General features: G+C 54.1%; 2 protein-coding genes across 5 annotated transcripts in view; one reads left to right on the top strand and one right to left on the bottom strand.

Annotated features, from left to right (window-relative positions):
* The window catches only part of OTOG (otogelin), an 83364-nt gene extending 66327 nt beyond the window's left edge, over positions 1 to 17037 (bottom strand). The window contains exons 1-15 of the mRNA XM_045557623.1: positions 16941 to 17037; positions 16448 to 16508; positions 16199 to 16274; positions 12746 to 12821; positions 11131 to 11223; positions 10824 to 10978; positions 8453 to 8571; positions 7024 to 7229; positions 6019 to 6149; positions 5694 to 5800; positions 5197 to 5306; positions 4689 to 4817; positions 3709 to 3817; positions 3379 to 3425; positions 2790 to 2935 (exon numbers count right to left, since the gene is read on the bottom strand). Of these exons, the coding sequence (XP_045413579.1) occupies positions 2790 to 2935; positions 3379 to 3425; positions 3709 to 3817; positions 4689 to 4817; positions 5197 to 5306; positions 5694 to 5800; positions 6019 to 6149; positions 7024 to 7229; positions 8453 to 8571; positions 10824 to 10978; positions 11131 to 11223; positions 12746 to 12821; positions 16199 to 16274; positions 16448 to 16508; positions 16941 to 17037 (1662 nt within the window). The remainder of the gene's footprint in view (positions 1 to 2789; positions 2936 to 3378; positions 3426 to 3708; positions 3818 to 4688; positions 4818 to 5196; positions 5307 to 5693; positions 5801 to 6018; positions 6150 to 7023; positions 7230 to 8452; positions 8572 to 10823; positions 10979 to 11130; positions 11224 to 12745; positions 12822 to 16198; positions 16275 to 16447; positions 16509 to 16940) is intronic.
* A 2529-nt stretch (positions 17038 to 19566) lies between these two features.
* The window catches only part of USH1C (USH1 protein network component harmonin), a 47342-nt gene continuing 43274 nt past the window's right edge, over positions 19567 to 23634 (top strand). For 3 of the 4 annotated variants that reach the window (XM_045557622.1, XM_045557618.1, XM_045557619.1), the window contains exon 1: positions 19589 to 19712. In XM_045557622.1, coding sequence (XP_045413578.1) covers positions 19677 to 19712 — 36 coding nt within the window. In that variant the 5' untranslated portion in view covers positions 19589 to 19676. Of the gene's footprint in view, positions 19713 to 23634 lie in introns of all 4 variants that reach the window. The other variant, XM_045557621.1, reaches the window with a different exon arrangement.

The raw sequence follows: 23634 nt of genomic DNA, 5'->3' as shown, positions 1-23634 counted from the left end.
CACACACACACACACACACACACACACACTTAATCCCCCCCAACACACACACAATGTTGAGGGTATGTCAAAGGGACACGGGAGTCAACTGAAAGATCTCCCAATGGCCAAAGCTGGAACAATTTGAGTATAAATAGATAAAGATATAGTATACTATAACTCAAAGTGTAAATCCAGACTGATATAAATAAATGATTGAATAAATAAATGGGGAGAAAGAGACAAATCTCCTATGCAGAAAAATTCTGAATAATTTTTGTAGATTCAAGAAGGCAAAGCATAGCTCCCTACTCTTTAAGCATGGGCTGTGCATAATGACTTCCCTCCGAAAAGAACAGTATGGAAAAGTGGGAAGAGAGGAACTTTACAGTGGAGAAAACCTGACAAACACCACTTCAGCTGGATGATCAAGGTCAATATCAACAATGATAAACCATGTTGATAGTATGTACCCTTTATAAGATGTAATGAAAACCATACTTCACTTCTGTGATCTTCCTCCCCAAAACCCATAACCACAGTCTAACCATGAGAAAAAACATCAGACAAATTCCAATAGAGGGACATTCAACAAAAGACCTGACCAGTACTCCTCAAAATTTTCAAGGTCATCATAAACAAGGAGAATCTGAGAAACTGTAACAGCCAAGAAGAGCCCAAGGAAACATGATGACTATATGTAAAGTGGTACCCTGGATGGAATCTTGGAGCATAAAAATGACATTAGGTGAAAACTAAGGAAATCTGAATAAGATATGGACTTTAGCTAATGATAATGTATCAATAATTGTTCATTATTTATAACAAATGTACCATTTGGTACACATAAGAGATTAAGGGGAACTGCGTGTAGGATATATGAGAACTCTAGGTACTGTCTGCACAATATTTCTGTACAGCTAAAGCTGTTTTAAAGAATAAAGTTTACTTTGAAGACTGTAACACTACAGAGATTCTGGGGTGAGTGTATTAAGACTTTGCGACATGTGACCTTGGGTTGGGCTCAGCTCTGCCTCCTGCTGGCTGTGGGCTGTCAGGAATGCCCCAAGCCTCTGTGGGCCTGTCTCTTCATATTCGAAACAAGGAGAATAATAATAGCTACCACATGGGGGTATGTTGAAGCTCAAATTAGATGTTATATGCAAAAGTGATTAGTCAAAGTTCAAAGAACTGTGTAAATATTTTATCATCATCATTATCATCCTTTCTGGTAATGTCCCCACCCCACCCCACCCCATGCTGGCCACCCAGGATTGAAGTCACAGCTTCCTCTTTGACTTCTCTCCCCTACACTCACCACTTTACCAGTTGCCAAGCCATTCTATATCTGCTTTAATGCATTCTAGAATATTCCAACCCCGTTGAGTTTCTCATATGATCTAATTAACTCTTGGAGTGCCCTTCCTCCCACTCCTTACCCATACATATCTTATTTCTATTTATCTTTTTAGGCCCACTTTTGAGGTCACTCAGCTCAAATGCCACCTCCACCATAAGGCACAGAGCTGGCACAGGGCCAGCCCTCCATGGGTTCATCATGTGGATGAGGTCACGAGGAGAGCTGGCCCACAGTCAGCACCTGTCAGGGACATGGCAGAGGGGGGCTGAGGAAGGGACCCCCGAGGCACCACAGCCCTCAGGTAGTCTAAGACTCCGTGTCTGGGATGGAGCCCAGCTGGACTGGGTCTGTCTGTCTGCTCTCTCTTTTGCCACCCTCAAGATGTGATGGGAGTGACCCCACTTTGGAGGACAAGTAGTCTCCTGACTCAGAGAGCAGCCAAGGGCAGGCCCAGGCCATTCTCTGGCAGGAAGAAGGGAAGGGGTTACTGAGGCCAAAAGAGGAGAAAAGCCCAGTTGTCCACCTTGTCCACAGTTCAGCTGTGTCCCCAGAACAAGGAGGGATACCTCCTGCTGACGTCCACTCACACTCAGGGCCCTTGGTGCTGGAGGCTGGAGCAAGGCCAGCAGGGAGGCAGGACTGGGGACAGCTGCCCTGGCTACGGGTATGAGCTCCTGCTGTATTGCATGGGGAGGAGATGGGCACAGCCCGGACCAGGGTTTACAAGGTTTGCTCAGCACCGTCAGCCCAGGGACAATGGAGTCATCACTGAGAGACAAACCAACCCACATCTACCCCAGACCTGCAAGTTGGCCATTTTCTCAGTTACGTTCGCAGGTGACTGACACAGCTCCGGAGTCACCTCCTCCAGGAAGTGGTTCCTGATCCACTTTACTCCCCGCCTTCCACTGCCCAATGCCCAGGTCAAACGACAAAAAGTTCCTCCGTGGAGATCCTCCCTGCACTCTCCACGCTCTCACTGCTGCTGTAACGTACTGGGTTACGGGTTCACCTGCCTGCCGCACCCACCAAGCTGTAAGGCTCCGGAATCCCTCCCAGTCTCCAAAACCCAGCACAGCATCTGACACAAATAGGTACTCAATGTTTGTGGGTGGAAGGAAGGAAGGAAGGAAGGCAGGCAGGCAGGTAGGCAGGCAGAGATGTTCAAGGTACAATCCAATGAAGCAGAGAAGTTGAATTAGACTGATTTTGGAGATTTTTTTAAAAAACACCGAGGCCCAGGAAAGGGAAGTGACTCCCACTCAGCAGAGGTGCCTGGGCCAGAACCCAGCCTCCTGCCCAGTCCTGTCCCCTGGCTCTGCCCAGAGGGAAGAGACAGCAGGTGGGTGGGCCACGCAAAGTCCTGGGCCCTGCCCACAACCCGTCTCTCTAGGGGGAGGTGGGCAGGGGTAGCTGGGTAGATAGGCCTGGGGGGTCGCCCCGCTCTTACCAGGCCACATGGAGCGTTCTGCAATGTCACTGTGAAGGTGCCTGAGGAGCGGCTCTTGGCCAGGATGTACTGACATGTGGCGGGAAACGTGTACCGGCGGCCATCGAAGGTTGTGAAGTGGATGTCACCAGTCACTGAGCACTCGGCTGAGGGGCAAAGAAAAGCTGCTGACCCCTGGGTGCTGTCCACGGGGCTCTCTGCCCTGCAGGCCCCGAGTGCAGAAGGACAGCATCCTGTTCTCAGGAATCCGAACAGCATAAGGCATGAGGCCTGGCCCTTCCTTTGAGAGCCCCGGTCAGTGGGCAGACACAACCCTGCCCCCAGCAACCTCTCTGAGGACCAGTCTCAGTTTAAGCCTCCAAGCTCAGGAAGGTCCTTAGATACGCAGGATCCCACATAGACCCCTTCCTGGCAGGGGCTGGAGTAATCCCTTAATCAGGCAAAGTGGTTCCAGGGGAAAAAAGGGGGCAGGCTTGGCCAAGGGAACTGAGTGACCTCGCCCAGCAGGCCTGGCCCTGGAACTTCCTTGACCAAAAACCTGTGAGACCAGTGGAAGGGGGTCAAGTGTAAAGTGGGGGGTCAGACGTACCTGGGCAGACAGCTGTGCTGCACACCCACTTGCCCGCAGTGCACGTGCTGAAACATAGAGACCAAGGAGGCAAGGGGTCACCCCTCCGGGCCTGGGCTCGATGCTGGGTGACTGCAGGGGCCACAGAGCTCCTGCCTCCAGCCCCAGTCTTCCCATCTATGAAATGGGTGGTGGAGATTCCCCCCACAGATTGGATCTAATGAGATCCCCTGGGACTGAAAGATGCTGGGTGAGCGTCCCCATGTTATCAGGGCTTCCAGATCCCAGACGGGCAGCCCTTACAAAATGCCCCAACAGCCATGCCACCCCCTCCTGGCAGTGGGCACAGACCAGGCATTGCAGTCTTCCTTCACCACCGAGCCAGGTGGGTACAGGGTCCCGTGGAACTCACAAGGGCACTCAGCTGGTGCCACGCAGCCCCCATCCTCGAAGATCAGCCCTAAGGTGACAGCAAAGGGCCACTTAAGTCACCTCTACACCTGTTCACAAACCTTCCATGGCTCCCCAGGGCCTGCAATAAAGATCCCCTTATCCAAGTTCTTTCATCTCTAGACCCACTTCCAAACTTTCTCCTCTGTAAGTCCTTGGCCCAGGCCAGACATGGCACCTTCTGATTAAATATCCCACCTCCAGAACTTTGCTCAGAGCACTGCCCACCACCCCAACCCCAACCTGTGCACTAACTAGCTTCTCCTCACCGCCTCTCAAAAGCCTCACTGCACTGAGAACCAGCTTGGGCACCACCTCCTCCAGGAAGCCTTCCTGACAACTGTCCCCCAATTGAACTGTATCTCTTCTTGCCTGAACCCCCGAGCTGGCCTTCACTGCATCATACCTTAGACCAGAGTCATATGTACATCTAATCCCTGAAACCAGATTCCGATTCCTAAAGTCAATGTCTGTGTCTACATTTTTGTTTCACCTCAGTCCTCCACTTAGCCAAATGAGTTGCACACATAGATGTGCTAAAAATTTATACACTGTGAAAAATAGGATAAAGGAGCTGTACATGGATGAATGTTTAAACAAAGGTGTGTGTGTATAAATGAATGAATGTGAAAATGTCCTCATCTGCACACCTTAAAAAGCTCAGTCCCGATGAAATCAAATACCCTGAATGACTCTCAGGAGGCCACGGTTCCACCCCACCCTCACCTCCCTTAAGCCATTCATTCATTTATTCACTTGTTACTAGTTTGCTCCTTCCTTCATTCATTCCACAAACAGGCATCCTGTGAGCCTCTGCTTCATGCCCATCTGTGCCAGGCCTGGAAGATGCTGCCAGGCACCCACTCCTGCCCCTGGCATACCGTCGGGGCAATAGCAGCCGTCCACACAGGCGATCTCACTGTCCACACAGGACACCCGGGGCTGGCAGGAGGCAGGGCAGCAGGCGATGCACTCGTTGTAGATAAAGGCCTTCTCCTTGCAGTGCACGGCTTGGGAGAGAGGAGCAGGAGCCACCGTCTGTCAGCTGCTGGCCCCAGCTCTGATGGGATCCAGCTCCCACCCCAGGCTCTGGGCTTTGATTTTCCTCTTTCCCTAGTCCCAGCAGGAGCACCTGGTCCCCAGGAAATTAGTGAGGGCTGGAAAGGCTCCGAGAATCACCCTCATCTCATTCTGTGGCAGGCCAGTCTCTCCACTCTGAGCCTCAGTTTCCCCACCTGTCACATGGGGTTGGAGCCTCAGGGCTCAAACCTCTGGCAACTGTGGTTCTGGGCAGAACAAGACATTGAGCTGAGGCCTGAGGATGCCACTCACAGCCCCATGCCAGGACTGGTCTGAACCCCTCCCTGCCCACCACTGGGCTGCACCTACTGCATTGCCGGAGCTGGGTCCTCCAGCCCTGCAGGGGCCGCCCCGCCTGGGCACATGCCCGGGCATACTCCGCCAGCGCCCGGCACCAGGTGGCTTCATCACCCACTGATCTGTGCAGGGAAACCAAGGGTCACACTAAAAAAAAGGCCAACCTGCTGCCCGCCCCCCAGCACCCCATAGAGACTACCAGGGATTCAGGGCACCCGTTCTCTCCACCATGCTGGGAAAGGGAGCCTGGGAAGTCATCTAGGTACACAGATCCCTAGACTCTAGTCCCAGCATTGCCACTGACTCGTTGTGTGACCCTGAAGGGCTCAGGTCCCATTTCTGGGCCTCAGTTGAATGGGGAAGTTCTGTCCCACCTAGGCAGGTAAGAATTTCAGAGCTTCGGGAAGCAATCTGGCAGTGCCTGAGATTATCAGGCTCAGTGGCCCCCATGCTGAGCACTCACCCCAATACTGGGAGGGCTCCCCACAGCACAGCACCACCCCACTCACTGGCAGAGGTCGCTGGTGCAGCTGGCTGTGAAGGGCAGAGGGCTGACGTAGGCATGGCAGGCGTCGAAGGGAGGCCGCAGCAGCGCCTCACACCGCTCGTACACGCCCTGGGGCGAGGGCCAGAAGTGGGGCTGGAGGCTGCCGGCAGGGCCACACAGAGCCCACTGGCCTCACCGGCCCCACATGAAACCCCAACTTGGGCCGGAGGCAGAGGAGGGTGGAGAGGAAAGGGAAGAGGCCTCTGCAGCCAATGGCTTTCCAAGAGTTGGACAGGAAACCAACGGAAGCCAGGCCCTGGGTGGTGGGCTCTCCCCAGGGTCCAGACCTGCATGGTTACTGGGCTCTGCTGCAGGCACGGTGGGCGAGGCAGGGAGGGGGTCGTGGGCCCTGGAGGCTGGTTGGGGGCCTGCTCCTGCCAGCTGTGCACAAACTCAGCCATGTCGTCCGTCAGCTTCCCTGCAAGGGAGAACTAGCATAAACATGGCGGTGGGGGTAGGGTGGAGGTGGGGACAAGAGGGACAGAGGGCTCTGAGGGAAGGTGGCTGCTCAGGGATGGGTTAGAAGTTTTGAAGAATCCATTCTCCTGAGCTCCCATCCCAATCTGGGTTTCCCATCCAAGCCAGTCTCCTGAAAAAGGTGTTTGGTCCTAACAGTCAAGAATGCTCAGGGATCTGCAGTGGCTCCCTACTGCTCCAAACTCAGGGGAGGCAACACCATGCAATCAAAAGAGATCTGCTGTGTGAGCCTGAACAAGTTCCTTCTCCTCTCTGAACCTCAGTGTCCCCATATGTGGGATAGGGAAAATAATCCCCCATGAGGTTATGGCAAGAACTATTTGAGAGGACGCATCTTGAGTGTTTAGTGTGCTGTGGGTGCTCAGCAGGTGTCACTTCCCTTCTGGCCACAGGCACCATGATTTGGCCCTGAACCCTTCACCTTCACTTCCTACCACTCCTCATAGGTACCTTCAGCTCCAGCTGGGCCATTTGTCTTTCTGGCTCTCTCTGGCCCTCTGCTCCCCGCTTCCCTCCCACCACCTTGCAGGGTCAATCCCACCTGGAAGGGTGTCCATTAGATCCACACAGAACCCTAGCAGGAATTCTCATTATGACCATTTTACAGACAAGGAAACTGAGGTTCGGAGTAGTTCAGAACATGCCCAAGGCCACACATTAGTTAGGAAGAAAGGGGCCCCTTCCCTCCCACTGGGTCTTTAACACCATGATCAGGACCCCAAAGCCCTGCCCCAAGTCCCCTCCAACCCCTCCCAGCCTGACCTGTCCCTGAATCCCACCAAAACCTCTCAGAGACCACCTGCCCTGAACCTCACCATAGCTGGTCACCAGGTCATCCTGGGGGTCAGCATTGTTGTTCCCACACAGCCCATGGGTCCAGCCCAGGAACTCTGGGCTCATCTTGATGTAGACAGCCGAGGCGCCATCCCAGGCCAGCGTGAAGGCGGACCGGTGCCACACAATGACGTAGCCAGCAAGCCACTGGAGACGCACACTTCCCATCACGTGTGGCAGTTGGACCCTGCGAGGCACAGCACAGAGCTTCAGGGAGTCCACACCACCTCCACTAGCCCAGCCCTTCCCCAAAGGCCCAGCCGTCCCCTGCCCCGTGATCGGCCTCCACATTCCCTCCCCTTGAATGCCCAGAATTCCCAGGTGCCTGGAAGTGCACCATTAGAGGAGGATTCCTTTGTCTTCAGAAGCTTTCTAAAATTGCACTTTCTCTGGCAGGGATAACTCTTAGGGTGACTGAACTTTCCAGCTACTTTCTCCCAGACAGGAGAGATGGTATAAGCAGACATCTGCTTTGTTTGTTTGTTTGTTTTTGGTGGGGAGCAAGAACAGAGTGGGAAGAGAAGCCAAGAGAGGAGGACAACTGGGAGTGCAAGAAAAGACGCAGGCCTCCAGCAATCTCAACCTCTTTCCCAGTGTTACTAGTGCAGGGTCTCCTGGCCAATCCGGAATTTGGCAAGTTTCAACCCAGTTGAAAATCATGAAAGGGAAACAAAAGTAGTTTCTAACCAGCCAAAAGGTGCATCTACCAGCCCTTTATTCACAGGAGCAACCCCTGAGCTACCAGTTTTACACTCAGCCCCAGAAAGCTTGGGCACCGAGTTTGCAGCTCTGAAGCAGGAGATGAGGATGAGGAGAAGCGCCATTGCAGAAGACCCCAGGTAGCAACAAGAAGTGACGGCACAGAGCAGGGGAAGGGAGGGACAGTGAGGAAGAGATGCAAGAAAGATTTCAGAAAGGACCGCAGTCTGGGGCCATTTAGTGTGGGAGCAAAGAGTCCTCAATCCTTGGGTGGTCTCCCAGGCATCCCTGATGACCCAGCAAGAAAAATGACATTCAAAATGACCCTGTGTCATCAGAAAAAGGTGAAAGTGTGCTCAGTATCTGCTCTGAGAAGGCAGAAACTGTGTATGATTCAATTGGGAGGATTTCCATCAAATGGTGGGAAAAAATTAAACATGCTTATCGTGGTAAACTTTCAACTCTCTGGAAAACTCTATTTTCCTGAAAACCTATTGTCTGGAAACCATTCCAGAAAAATCATCCTTCTGCAAACCCCACTGACAAGAAACCCAGCTCATCTGCCAGAATGCTTCTGCCCTAACGGTGGAAATTGCAAGGACTCTCCCAGAAAGCAATTTCCTTTTGGCTTGAGAAGAGCGGATGCTCACCTGCCCACCACCACCGGTGTCAGGGAGTAGGACAGCTGAGGGTGGAAGGTGTTACAGTTACCTCACGCCTCCGCGGGTGACCTCTTTGGCCAGATGGATCTCCTGCTCGCCCGCAAGGAAGAGGCTGACAGCTCTCGAGCAGGTGTAGGGGGAGGAGCTGCAGTGTGGGTCGTTGTGCACCTGAGTGGGGGGTTCAGAGGCCAGTTTGCAGCTCCTGCAGCCTCCACGAACGCTGACGGCCTGCCCGTTGCGTGCCAGCCGCCTCTCCCCTGCGATCCCACCCAGTTCCCACCACACCACCGGGAGATAAGAACCATGATCCTCTGCATTTTAAGCAGGAGGCAACTGATGCACAGAGAGGTAAAGTGACTAAGATCACACACACACACACACACACACACACACACACACACACACAGAACTAAGAAATAGCAAAGCCAGGACTCTAACTCAGGTCTGGATGGCTCAGGTTCCAGGGCTCTTTCCAAGTCCATTTCTGAGCTTTTCTTGTTTATCTACCCAGGTTATCCCATCACATAGAAGGCCACCGTGCACACTCACAGCATCTCACACTCATACAGAACACAAGCACACGCTCCCATACACGCCCCATGTATATACACACAGGGCACTCTCAGTGCACACAATACAAACACACTCCCCTCCCCCCATGCCGCTGGCAGGTGCAGAGACTAGCCCTTCCTGGAAAACACAGGCACACACATCACTCCTAAGCTGCTTGTTGCACACACACATCTCCTCTGCACCCTGTTCAGACAACCCGTACCTCAATAGCCATAGACCCAAGGGGTGGGCGGTGAAGGTAGGGGTTCTCAGAGTTTAGGGAAAAGGTCTGAAGATATGTCCCTGCCAAGTGTGGAAACCTTTCCCAGGAATGAACCTTCCACTAGATTACTATTAAATGTGGTCAGGTAGGCTTGAGCCACTTCAACTATAAGTGGGACCTGAGAAAGTAAAATGAAATGTTTTTCAAGCTTTTTAAACCATGACTCAAAGCCAACATACATGCATTCATCAAGTATTTATTAAGTGCACATACTTACCCCATTAATGTGTAATGCACTCTTATACTATTTTCTGTTCTTTCTTTCTCTCCTTTTTTTTTTCTTTGAGGCTGGTTGTGACTCATCAAGTTGATTTCATAAGCCACTAATGTTTGGCAACCCATTAGTCTAAGTAATTGTAACAGATCCATCATGAAATGATTGGTCATAAAAATGTCTGATGTGTGATATCTCAAGGCAGAGAGGGAAGAACTGATTGAAGTTCCCAGTCCATCCAGGTCCCTGGGGCAGCCTCATAGGTCTATGCCCGAGACAGAAGGATCACAACCAGCTGGCAGTGATCACTAAGCACTAAGATCAACCCAAACCGCCAGCCCTTGGCCCTAATTCGGTACTGACCACGGTGCCCTCCAGCAGAGGTGGTTCCCCAAGCAGACTTCCCTCCAGGTGACTCCTTACTTAGCACATGAGATAGGCATGTAAATCAGGTCTGCCTGCCAGTGGCTCTCACACATGGATTCATATATATGACAGACTTTTAGTGAGCACTCATCTAGGCACCTGGAGCACCAAACAAAAAGGCATGGCCCCTGGCCTAGAAAGCTTACATCTGGTAGGGGAGACCAACCCAGAAACAAGCTTTTGTAGGAGAAAGGCAATGCAGGGTCATAATGTAGAACTCTTGTTACACAGAGAGGAGCTCCTCAGCCAGTTGGGGACGTCAGGGGACCCAGGAAGGCTTCTTAGAGCAGGTGACTCTATATTGAGTCATCCAGGACATCCATCATTTCCTCTAGAGCTCTTTCTTAGCACCCAGTGTTGCCTTTGCCCAATATGTTCTTGTGGCTGCCCCCACCCCTGCTACCCTTCACTTGGCTAACTTCAGTTCATTCCTCAGATTCTTAAATGTCACTTCCTCTAGGAAGCCTTCCCTGATCACCATCCTTCCCACTAAACAAGATTGTGTTTGCACAACATGCACTTTTAGCATTTGCCATTTCTCCTCTGTAGCACTCGTTACACTTGAAATGATTCATTTGACTTGATGTCTGTTTTCTTCACTAGCCTATAAGTTCTGTGAGGATGAAGACCACATCTGTGTTGTCCACAGGGCCTCCAACCACCAAACCTTATGCCAAGAAAAGAATAGAGTGTGTGCACTTAGTAAATACTTGCTGAATGCATGACTCGGTGAATGAATGGCCTGGGGTAACCAGGAGTGAGTGGATGAGGGAAAGCTGTGGAGCCCTCAGCTCCTTCCAGGTAAAGAGTCCCTGGGTGGGAGCTGAGGGGTGTTAGGGGAGGAAGACGTCAGTCTCCCTAACTATGGCAAGCAAGGCCCAGCCCAACCCAACGTCTGGGGCCCAGTGGAGCCTTCCTGGACAGGCAGGACAGGGGAGGCCTCACCTGGATGGAGAAGCTCTGCCCCTCAGGTTCGTGGTGCCCCACCAGCCTGTAGCTGCCCTTCCCAGAGAGGTAGTAGTAGAGGCCGTCAAACGTCTCCACGTGGTGCTGCCCCCACGCCCGGCAGATGCTGTCCCGCTCAGGGCCGTCGTTGTACACTGAGGCAGGGAAAAGAGAACCTCCTGGTGTAGCTACAGTGAGCACCGAGCCAGAGGCTGGTGGGTTCCAGCCCCGGCAGTGCTCTCCCCTTCTCCCTAGCTTTTCCTGCACCCATGGCCCCTCCCAGGGGTAAGGTGGATCCCAGACCTACCCATCTGGCATCGTGGTCCAGTGGCATTGAAGCGTCTGCAGTCACAGAAGGCCGGGTGCACACACTCGCCCCCATTGAAGCAGGAGAACAAGTCTGCAAGGGGGACACACAGGAAACCCCCCATGGAACCAAGATTGGCAGAATCCAGTGATGCGGCACCTCCCTCCTGCCACGGCACCAGGCCCGGCCCTCCCAGGCTTCATGGAACCCAGACCCCGTCATAGGCAGCCCCAGCGTTCCTCAGCAGCTGGCCTGGGGGGTGGCATAAGCCACGCCTCAGACCGCAGCCCTGCCCCCTCCTGGCAGGCAGGCGGGATGGGGGGTCTCAGAGCATCCGCCACCTTCGCTGCACATCAGTGGCTCCCAGGCCAGGGCCCCACCTGGGCCTTCAGTTCCCTAAGCAAGTCCTGGCTAGCAGGCCAGGCAGGAGAAGTGAGCACATGGAGCATGTGGGGGAGCAGGGAGACTGCAAGGAGAGCTCCAGCAGTGCTCCCCCTCACGGCTCCACCAGCTCCGGGCAGGGGCCAGGGTGTAAGGCAGGGAACGGGGAGAAGCCGCATGTGGGAAACACCGTGGCAAGAACAGCCAATGGCTGAAATGAAGAGAAGACAAAGCAGAGCAGAGGGTGGTTAGGGAAGGAGCCATGATGTAAGGGGAAGGGCCACAGACACAGGACAGGTGAGGGAAGGGGAGGGGCCACAGACACAGGACAGGTGAGGGAAGGGGAGGGGCCGCAGACACAGGACAGCTGAGGGGAGGGGCCGCAGACACAGGACAGGTGAGGGAAGGGGAGGGGCCACAGACACAGGACAGGGGAGGGGAGGGGAGGGGCCACAGACACAGGACAGGGGAGGGGAGGGGCCGCAGACACAGGACAGGTGAGGGAAGGGGAGGGGCCACAGACACAGGACAGGTGAGGGAAGGGGAGGGGCCACAGACACAGGACAGGTGAGGGAAGGGGAGGGGCCACAGACACAGGACAGCTGAGGGGAAGGGCCGCAGACACAGGACAGGTGAGGGGAGGGGAGGGGCCGCAGACACAGGACAGCTGAGGGAAGGGAAGGGACCACAGGCACAGGACAGCTGAGGGGAGGGGCCGCAGACACAGGACAGGGGAAGGGAGGGGCCGCAGACACAGGACAGCTGAGGGAAGGGAAGGGACCACAGGCACAGGACAGCTGAGGGGAGGGGCCGCAGACACAGGACAGCTGAGGGAAGGGAAGGGGCCACAGACACAACAGGTGAGAGGGCCAGAGAGGCAGGACAAGGGGAGGGGAGGGGACAAGGCCACAGGAAGTAGGAGGCCACAGAAACAGGGTTAGGTAGAGGAGAAAACAGCCACTAAATAAGGAAGCTCAATGTCACTGGAGTCAGACAGTGTGAGGGGAGCCCCGGGGCCGTGGTCACAGGAACGGGTCTCTAGAGAATCTCTCTTCAGGCAGGAAGGAAAAAGCAGAACGGCAGTGGAGGCCAGGGCTGGGAAGGTGGAAAGAGACCCCAAGCAGGGAAAAGAGGTCCCAGGAGGCCCAAGGGAAGCCCCTGCCCGCCCTCACAGGCCTGTCTGTGGCGGGCCCTGCCACGCACAGCCCACAGGCCACAGCGAGGGTCCACTTACATGCCGGTGCACACTTGGCCCGATGGAGCCGCCTTTCCCAGGAAGACATGGCCGAGGAGTCCTGGGCTTCGGCCTCCTTTCAAAGACAGGAGGAGGAAGAGAACGTAATCAAGGCCTGACCTCAGGGCCAGCGCCTGGGCAGCCTTCCTGGAGGTCACAGCCCTTCTCTCATCTGGAGGAAGGGAGCTCCCCTGCCCCTCTGTGGCCTGCCACTCCACCTCCCCTGGCCACCTCTGAGGGGCACGGGAGAATTTTCAGGCCTGCCCTAGGCCCACAGGACAAAGGCCTGGCTTTTACCCTCCCAAGTGGCCTCGCTGTGGCAGGCCAGTGAGGCCTGCAGCCCGAACACGTCCCCTCCCCTCCACGCTCCAGTATCCCCCGCCCCTCCTCCCTCCCGAGTAAACCTTTGTGTCCTCACAGCCCCACACAAAACCCCCTTGTCTGCGGAACAAACGCCAGGCAGAGCTAAGGCACCAAGGCAGCCCCTCACCCCGAGTCAGGGGAACAACTCACCCCCACCCCACCCCCACCTTCCTCTAGGCTGGTCCAACAACAGCAAAGACAGAGCCACACAGGTCGCCACCCTGTCCTCAGAACTCAGCTCCAAGTCAGGACTCTCTCCCTGACACTACAAGTCGGAGGAGGAGACGGGCAGAGTGTGGCCAAGAAACCCATTTTCCAGACAGCATTCCCAGCACGTGGTCTCTCCAGACATAAACCATCTGAAATTAGGACTGTCCTAGCATCATGGGTGTTCAGTCACCACACGGCTAGATGACTCGGACACTGACCTCTTGGGACTCCAGTCCGAGGTGTCTAATGGCATCTGGTACAGGCACTGTGGGCACAGCCGGCTCCTCCCCTCTTAGTGGCTCAGCCTCCTTATTCGTACAGTGTCCACAGAACTAGGCGCAGTGAACAGGACGGAGTCCCTGCCCTCATGGAGCTTATGTCCTTGTTCACAAGGCCAACAAGCCACAAACCACGCTGTGGGGGTTTGCCTCACGTGTCTTCCCCTCTCACTGTCGTCTCTGCCCCCCGGGCTGAGCCCTGGCCTCCAGCAAAGCACTTGGAACACAGGACGGATTCAGACCCCTGGTCCCTGGGGCCCAAGCCCAGCTCTTCGCCAGTCCGTGGCAGGTGAGGTCTGTCTACCTCATCCCCTGACGCCACGCCCTTCCTCTTCACTGTCCTGCTGACATCCTTCGCCAGGTTTCAGGGTCCCCACCCCACTGTGGCCCCTGGCTCCTGGTGCTCCCGGCCCCAGGCGTCATCTATCTCATGGGTCCTCAGAGCCCACGGAAACAGGAGAGGCCAGGTCGCCACCATCGTCCCCCAGGCATAGAGAGCTGTAATTAAACTGTCTTCCTGTCTGCACTTGTCACCCCCGGCTCAGATGCAGCCTCTGAGATTCATGCTCTGAGGATAAGACAGCCTGCGCTGCAAAGAGTCAAAGCCATTTTCTTTAAGTCCTGTCCAAATGATTCGTCTTCAGGATCAGTCATGAGTTCTTAATCACCTTTATGCCATGAACCTCTTTGATGATCTAGTGAAGCCCATGTGGACACCTTCTCAGAATAGCATTTTTAAATACATAAAATGAAACATAATATTACAGAGGAAATCAATTGCACTGCAATATCATCATGAATATATTTTATAAAAATGTGTTATTTTAGTAATATTTGTGCTTCTTTATTAACATGTTAAATCACAAGATCTAGCAGCAGGCCTCACCACTGCCAAAATTTCGAAGTAGCAACTAGCCAAAATGATATATTGAGATATCAACAACTATAAGGTGATAAGGAAAATATCTGTGATTTCTGTTGCTGACAGTCACAGACACTGCTAATGCTCCTATGGTTTGTAGACTGTGGTAATAACTAAAAGGGATGCTAAATCTCTGTTGGATTGAGGTTCCTATAAATAACAATGCATTTTTTTCCCATCCAAGTTCATGGACCCCCTTGTCCACAGCAACCCTTCTCTAGAGAATGGCTGATCTCTGTAGGGGTGGGGCAGTGCTGAGACGAAGGCTGGTTGTCCACTGGTCTGGGACCCACATCCACTTCCTTACTGATGAGGGCATTCCAGAGAGGAGCCCTCAAAGTGTCCCTGGTACATGGGCCTCTGTTCCCTCACCTCCACTTCAGCCGCCTTAGAGGGAGGCCATTCTCACTCCCTGTTGCTCTAGGGAGTCATGTGAGAAACCTGCCTGGGTCGCCTGGTCTGGACACTTGTGACCCCTCCCCAAGGAAAAGCAGGGGTTGCTTACCCTGGAAACCAGCAAGGAAGGAAGCCCGCTGGGGAATGAGGTGTTGGATAAGGATCGTTTCCCCCACTAAAACGCAGGGATTCCTGGAGTCCTGTGGGCATTCATAGTGCAGAGGGACAGGTCTGGCTCTGCAAGGGACAGACTTGGCTCCACCTGCTCATTGTGGGGCACCGGCAAGTCTTCCACCTACCTCAGTTTCCCTATCTATAAAAAGAATAACTACATTACCTCTCAACTCAAACTGTATCTGACTGTTTCTAAAACTTGGGACCTGGAAGAACGGGCTGATGAGAAGTAAAAGACCCAGGAAATCCACGTTAGAGAAGAAGCATGCCCACCTCATCCTACCTCCCCCAACCTTGGGGCCTTCCTATCTATTTCCAATGGCAGGCAGTTGGGACTCATCGCTATTATTAACATAAAGGATGCTCCCCAACCTGCTGGCTCAAGGGGCTGCCCAGAGCGGATCACAGGGGCACAATCTGCTGTGGGGGACCCGGTGGGTAGAATTTGGAACATGTCTGTGGTTATACAAAGAAAGCAACAAATGCAGGCCAGGATTAGAAAGAGAACCTGAGTCACCTGATTCAGAGACCAAACAAGTTTGACAAAGGGAGAAAACAAAACTGCCACTTCTCTCATGAGGACAAAGGATCCTGGGAGGAAAGGCAGGGGATGGTTAAGACTCAAAGGATAGAAGCACATGCAGGGCTCTGCTTCTCAACCAGTCCTTCCTTGCACCCTCCACCAGGTGGCCCCATCTTTGTGTCGCCTCTGGGGACAGCATTCTGAGGGCTCTGCTCAGGGGATGGAGGGGGCCTCTAACAGGGTCCAGGGCCTTTCACAGGCCAGGCCTGGGGACAAGAGAACTCCACTCTCCTAAACTCTCATCTTCCTACTTTCACCTGGGGGAGGGAGCGCTCGGCTGTCTCCTGAAAGGGCCTTGGTGCCCATCTCTCCTGGGGAAAAAAAATAAGCTGGCTACAGGGCCCCAAGAGATTAGGAAAGTGGGAATAGAACTATTCTATGAATTTGCACACCTCAGACACACACTGGCAACCTGTATAACTCCAGAAACAGCCCTCCTGGAACCTATGGAGCTCTGTGCCAGCCCCACACCTGGACAGAAGTAAGTCCCTGCCCAACAAAGCCTCATTCTCCAGGCTTCCCCTTACCTGGCCTCCCTTTATCTTGCCTCCCATCACCGATGTAGCGTCCCCTACAGTAAGGGTCACCTCCTGGTGGCTGCTGCTGGATGAGAAAAAAGTCAGGCATGGGTGGGGTTGGGGGGACTAGGAATGGGTCATGCCTCCCCACCACCCCCTGGCCCGCCCCACTCTACATGCTAAATCCCTAGGGTCACCCTCGCTAGGAATAGAGATGAAAGCAGGGGGTGGGGCAGCCGCAAGAGCACACCTACTCACCTGGCTTCCCTGGTGGGCTCTGGCTGCAGCTCTGCACTGCCCCATGGTGTGGGTGCTGCGGCTGGGGGGGGGATTATTCTCCACTCAAGCCTGGCCCCCCTTTGTTGGGATCTCCCACCCCCGTCCCCCAGCTGCTAGGAAGCCTCTCCCACATCACCCACATTCCCCCGTTCTCTCTCCTTGCAGCCTTCTCAAATCCTTTCTCCCCCTCGCTGGTGAGCCTTCTTCCGCAAGCGGCTCCCTCTTTGCTCTCATTCCTTGGGTCCCCGTTCTTTGCAGTTTCACATCTTGGGTGTCTTCCACTCTGCCCTGCTCAGGACTCTTTCCCCTGGTGGTTGCAGGCTTGCATCTCTTGCCTTCCTTGTCCCCCTCCCCAATCTTCCCCTCAGTGTCCCTCTGCCCTCTTTCAGACCATTTTTTTTTTCCTCCCTCTCCATCCTGCCTAGGCCCGTTCCCCCAACCCCTGACCTCCCTGAGCCCACACCCCTCTCACCGAGACGCTGCACCCGCAGGGACTCCCCTGCCGGCTCACCCCGGGACAGCCAGACGCAAGCAAGCAGCCAGCAGAGTGCGGGCGCTGGGGCTCCCATTGGGGCGCGCGGGACTGGGGAGCCTGAGCGTAAGGCCAGCCTCCCGAGATGCCTCTCCCCGCCAAGGCAGGGTCACACCTCTACTCTGCTGCGGGCTGTGGTCCCTCTCGCTCTCATGCCCCAGGGCTCCCTTGGCCCCTCCTCCCAGGCGATTGGCTCCTCCCAGAGCTAGAGCGACAGGACTGCCCAGCTATCATAACTTAGGCGCCAGGCAATGGCCCAGTCTTTGCCCTTCTTGGCCTGGGGCTACCCCTCCCAGAGGAGGCTGAATTCAGATCACTCAACACCTCCCTCCCCGCTCCCCTTACCTGGGTCCGGCAAGCCCCTACACCAGAGACCCAAGATGCTGGTGAGTCTAGCCCTACCCTTTGTTCTTCCAGAGGGCCACACTGAAGCCCTGGGACATGCCACTCAGTGGGCAGTAGGAGAGCCAGGGCTCCGACCTGCAGCGTCCTAGCCTGTGCTTCCACCACTCCCTACTACAGTTCCACCTGGGCCCCCAAATCCCCACCCTATGACCAGTTTTGAGCACCTCTAGGAATGGCTCACGCCTTAGTCCTCTGACTGCCCAACACCAGCTCAGGCCCCAGCTCAGGAAATGTTTACTGAATGACAGAAGTGCCTCATACTCCTATGTTATTTCCCCCATTAAGGCCACACTTTAATAAAAACAACTTTAATTTTGTTAACAAGATACACTCTCTGCCTGGGAGGAATTTTAAAATGGTGAAAAGGTGGGATTGAGAGACTTGGGAGCCTGTATATCATTCACTTGGCCAACACTTAGGGGACACCCATTAGATGCCAGGCCTTGCAGATAATTACGATGGTGGTGATGATATTGGCCCCAGGAGACCCCTGGGCAGGAGTACAGATCTGTGGTGCATTTATTCATTCATCCATTCAACAAATTTGTTGAGCATCTATTCCGTGCCACGCACTGTTCCAGGCATATTGTGGTAAGTAAAGCACACATAGCTATCCTCACGCAGGAGGAAGCCACGGGCATAGATGGGAAGGTGAAGAGGAGAGAGCCAAGGATGGAACCTTAAGGAACCCTTGTTAAGGAATGGGTGAAGGCACGATGTCTCAGCAGAAGCTTAGAAAAGAACATTCATGGGAGAGGAGAGCCAAAACTCAGTGCTGTCCTCAGAACTAGGAAGGGAGCATTTTAAGATGGAGGGAGTCTCTGGCAGGGAGATGGTCATGTTAAAAAAGGATTGGGGTGGCCAGTGGACTGCATTCCCCTGGGTAAGGACATTCACCCTTATCTTCCCGGATTCTAAACATGAAATAAACAGCCAGAGAACATATTTTTTTAATGTAGAGAATCAATGAAGTAAGTTGGAGGTGGATATATTTTGTGGTGTCTTTTCTGGACCATTGAAAGTCCCACAAGTCTTTCTCTTGACTTAATAGTTAGTGCTATGATGAGAACATAGATAATATTTTAAGGTTTTTCTCCAGGAGTGATTTACATCTTAAACTAGGCAATAATTTATCCTAAATAAGAATAGCCTGTTTGCAAAACTTCAGCTATTGGGGGAGGGATGCAGAGAGGGAGTCTTTAGGCACCCCTGAATTTACCATTGTAAGTGGTTACCTGACGTGGGCTGCTGTCCATCTCCTTGCCGATGCCCCTGACATGGTGCAAAGGGGTGAGGTGCCTACCCTGGGTTAAGTTTAGACACCTGCTCTACAGTTAAAGCCCCTCCATCATCCACATGTTTTTATCACCCCTCTCCTGGCTGGGAAACTCTCAGTCTGTCCCAGGCCTGGTTCATCACTGTCTTTGCATCCAGCACTAGACCTAGGAGCTAAGCAAACATTGGCTGAATTGAATCAAATGAATCAGAGGGTCTGGGCCCTGGGTAAAGGTCAGCCGTAGATCAGGATGTCACTGCCAGGCTCTTCCACGCTTTGGTGGATGTGTGTGAGTGGGCTGGGTTTGGGTTTTGTTTTGTTTTGTTTGGGGGGGTGCTAGGGAAGGTGAGAGAGGAAGTTGGTTGAAGGGGACACTCCCACACACTGGTTCAGGCCCCTGCAGAGCACAGGGAGACCCAGCCCTGCCCCCAAGGAATTCACAGATCAAGAACTGATTTCTTCCCCAGTGGGAGAAGGCCACGATGGAATGCACGCTGAAGGTGAGATGCGTGGCAAGGGCTGACAGCCTCAGGAGGGCGGATGGGCCTCTACTTGTGTACCCAGAGAAAATTGCCTAGATTACCCCACCCCCTAATCACTCACGTGAAGAGCCTCGCGACCTCCACATTCCAGCCCCCACAAAAATGTCCCAAACCTCCTCCCCACGTCTCCACGATCCTCTTCCTCAACTGCATGAGTTTTGGGGACCACTCCAAGAGCAAGACCAGCCTAGAGCCCAACTACTGCCACCACCAGCACTTCCTCCTGCTGCTTCAGTGGGAGGCAAGGATTCTGCTCAGGTGTCTTCCTGCCTCGCAGCTGCCCCGCCGGCAGCGGCCCCGCCCCGCCCAGGCCCCGCCCCCACAGAGCCCAGGCCCCGCCCCCAGTTCCGAAGGCGGCTCGGGCTGGTAGCTGTCGCAGCTGCTGCCAGGTCCGGGCAGCCGGCACGCGAAGTAGCGGGTCGTGTGACGACGCGGGCTCCATCTGGCCCAGCCATGGACCGAAAGGTGGCCCGAGAATTCCGGCACAAGGTCAGAGCTGCGGGGGGCGCCCCAGGCTTCGGGGACTCCGGGATCCTGGGCGGGGTGGGTGGGGAATGGACACGCTGGCGCTACCCTTCCCTTTTCCCGCCCGGCCTCATGGCTCTGGGTGGGCTGGGACACCGGAGGGTGGTTTGGCTGACCGCAGGGATCCCCAGTAACATGAGGGAGGGGACACTGGGACTCCAAGTGTGGGGGCTGCTAAACTGATAGATCTGTTGAAAGTGTCCTTTCTCCTTCTGCCCTCCAGGGGCTGGGAAGCCTCTGGGGTTGGAATTCCTTCCAGCCTTGGCTGGAGACAGGCCACTTCTCTGAATGTCTCAGCGTGGCAAATGCCCCTCTCTCCTCGTGCTGCCAGCTCAGGACTATTGAAGCATGTGGGAGGGAGTCTGGGGCAGTATCTGAGAGGTGAGGATTGAGGGTAGGGACACTGGATGTCTTTCTCTGCCCTTTGACCCCAAACAAGAGCTGGAAGCATTTCAGGGAGCCCCCTACCTGCCTGAGGGCATTTCCCAGGGCCATAGAAGTGGCTGCGGAACTGGCACTGGCCAGGGGGCAGGGGGAGACAGGCAGCAGATCGGGGGCGGGGGGGGGGGCGTGTGGGGAGCTGGGCTCTGGCCAGCCAGATGCTTAAGGCAGAGCCTCATCTACACTGGTGCATCCCAGTGAGGGGCCTCATTGGTGGCCTGGGATCCTCAAAGACCATCACTGGAAGCTGCTGGATTTTACCCAGGGCACTTCCAGAACTATTCCCAAAGCTGTGCAGAATATGCTGAGGCCCTGAGGCCAGAGAGGGCCACTGAGGAGACCCAGTGGACCTCCCCACCAGGGCTGAAGATGCCTCAGGGTCTGGGGGAGAAGCCAGGGTGTCTAGAGCTACCCACAGGCCCTGCCTCAGGGGTAGGCAAATGTCTAACCGAGGCTCTCCCAAAGCCCCCAGGGGCAGTATCTTTAGACCAAGCCAAACCCCTGTCTAGGTCTGAGAGGCTAAGCTCAGGCAGGCAGGGTCAGGGTGCTTAACCCCTTCCTTCCTGAAGAGAGGCCCAAAGGAGACCAAAGAGCCAGCCAATGTGGGGGCCACAGGGGGTAAGGGCAAGGGGCTTGGGGCCAGGGGCTGGGGATCAATAATTTGTTTAATGAACACATTTTGAGCATCCACTCTGTGCCAGACCCAGTGTGTGCCCTCAAATTGCTGGTGGTATGAGTGAGAGGCAGACCCTACATTAGTAAATTACCCATGGCTGGGTGATAATTGTTGGGACCAAGGTTTGGTAGGGGCACGAAGTGGGACAGCTCATACTGGCAGAAATCTCCTGAAAACAAGGCCTGGGGCACCCCCGATCCTGCTCCCAGGGATGAGAGATGGCTGGAAGTTCAGCAGGAGTTTGGGGGCTCGAAAATATCAAGGAACGCATGTGACAGTGTCGACCAGTGCATCCTGTTGCAAAGGGACGTGTGGGGAGATATTTCAGCCTCGGAGGACATTTGGTGGGTGTAAATTTCAGGCAACCCACTTCTAAGCAGCTCAAGCTCCCGTCCCGCACCCCAAGACTCAGGCTCGAATTTCACTTTCCTTTCCCTGGGCTGAAAGTAATGTCAGTCTTCTTTTCCCTTCTCCCTATGAAGTATCTACTCTGCCTCTTTTGCAAGAATCACCTCAGGGTCCTTGGTGTCTGACTCAGCCCCAGGGTTCGTCCCTGTTCCTCCTCTTCAGGCCCTGCAGGCTACAAAGGGCCTCGGACCGCCATGTTTCCTCTGCCCTGCTCTTTGTCATCGCAAGTCATTACCTATTAATGCCCCTATGCGCAGGCAGGGCGGGTGCCACTCTGTGCAAGGCCTGGGCTGGACTTTGTGCCCTGCTGCCTTGGAGACCACAGCAGCCTTCCCCTCCCAGGCCGAGGATCACCCAGGGGCTGGGGAGAGAGGATGAAGCAGCAGAGGATAGAGACAGAGCACACAACACGCTGGGTGGAATCCATACCTTGCAGTTTGCTTTCTAGAGGTCCCTTCTGTAGTGTTTTGGAGCAAATTTTCCCTTGCAGAATGTTTATAATCTAAATCCTTGGTTGTTGGAGGTAGCATTTAAGGTACTGTGTTATAATGGAAAGTGCTGTGTGACCTTAAGCAAGTTACTTAATCTCTCTGTGCCTCAGTTCTCTAATTTGTGAAATGCAGATGACAGTATTTAACTTAAAAGGTCATTGTGAGCACTGAGTGAGAGCTACATGTATGTAGGGAACCTGAATAGACCTTGGCACATAGGGAGTCCTCAACAAATGTCCACTGCTATTCCTTATTATCTGCGGTTGGCAGAACTAGAGTCAGATCTCAACCCTGTCACTGTCAGTGAGACCTTGGGCGAGCCACTGAATCTCTCTGCGGTTTAGTTTCCTCCTAGTGTTTACCTCACAAGACAGTTAGGATTAAATAGGAATTCAAAGCCTGGCTGCTCTGAGCCTGTAGTAACCCCTCTGCTCCCAGCCGAGACCTGCAGAGTGTCCTGTTGTATGAGCCATCGGGCTCCAGGCCTCTGCTCCTCTGCGCTTGTGCAGTTACCCCAAGGCCACATGCAGCATTTGCATGCCCTTCCAGTAACAAGTCACAGCCTCGGGCCAGGATGGGGGGTGGACAGGACACAGTCAGACACTAAGTTTTCTGCCTTGGAGAACAAGCTTTCCACAGGAAGACTGTTCCTCCTCACAGCACCTGCATGTTGCAGGAACTTGGTTACTCATTTGCTCACGAAGTGTTTATTGCCCCTTCAGCAATCATGCGCATATGAGTATCTGTGGTGTACCCTGCTGGAGGCCAGGCATCTGGGAGTGGAGTGGAATGAATAGGAAGGTCAGAAAGAGCTCCTGCCTTCTAGGAATTTGCCAGTCATTCATTCATTCATTCATACATGCAATAGATATTGACTGAGCTCTTAATATGTGCCAGGTGGTTCTCTAAGCATTGAAAAACAAAACAAAGCCCCTGCACTATTAGAGAGCACATTCTAGTGGGGAAGACAGGCAGTTAACAAGTGAACCAAGAAAAAAAGTATTGTATAATGCGGAGTAGTGATAGATACTATGAAGAAAACAAACTGAGGTGAGAAGATAGGGAGTAGCGAGGTGGTGCTTTCTACACGCTTGATCTTAGCCAAAAGGCCGAGAAGCAATGAGGTGGTGGTTTCTGCAGGGTAGTCAGGAAGGCCTCTCTAAAGACGGGACATTTGAGCAGAGTCCTGGAAGAAGCGAGGGCAGGGCCCACAGGGATATACGTGGAACAGCATCCTGGGAAGGAGGAACAGCAACCTTAAAGGCCCTGGGGCAAGCATGTGCTTGCCTGTTTGGGAACAGCTGGTAGGACAGTGTGTCTGAGAGGAACTGTGGAGGGAAGGCCAGTGGGAAACATAACAGAGGGGTGGTGGGGGCCTTTTAGGCCATGGTCAGGACCTTGGGTTTTGTTCTAAGGGTGATGAGAGGCCAGCAGGGGGAAGTGACTGATTTACATTTCAAAGGGATTGCTCTGGCTGCCCGGTGGAGACCTGACTGAGAAGGCCAAGGGTGGAGGGGGACCCCAGTCAGGAGGCTCCTGAAGTAGCCCAGGCCAGAGATGGGGCTTGGACTACAGAGAGAACAGGTGAGACTCAGGATACATGTGAAAGGAGAGACTGACAGCTTTGCTGATGGGTTGGCTGTGGGTGTGGAGAGAGAGGCGTCCAGGGTAAATCCACATTTTGGGAGCAGCAGTTTGGTGGGGACAGAGCAGGAAGTAGTGGAAACCAAGAATTCCATTTTGAATATTTTGAGTTTGAGATGTCCATGAGACCTGTAGTCCCCAAGCCCCAGCCGCACGCAGCCTATTACCGGTGTGTGGCCTGTTAGGAAACGGGCCTCTCATCACTGCTGAGCTCCACACCACATCC

The sequence above is a fragment of the Lemur catta genome, chromosome 7 (assembly GCF_020740605.2).
Source record: "Lemur catta isolate mLemCat1 chromosome 7, mLemCat1.pri, whole genome shotgun sequence".
In the NCBI taxonomy this organism is placed as follows: Eukaryota; Metazoa; Chordata; class Mammalia; order Primates; family Lemuridae; genus Lemur; species Lemur catta.
Note: the sequence above shows the minus strand (reverse complement) of the source record. Positions and strands in the feature narration are given on the sequence as shown.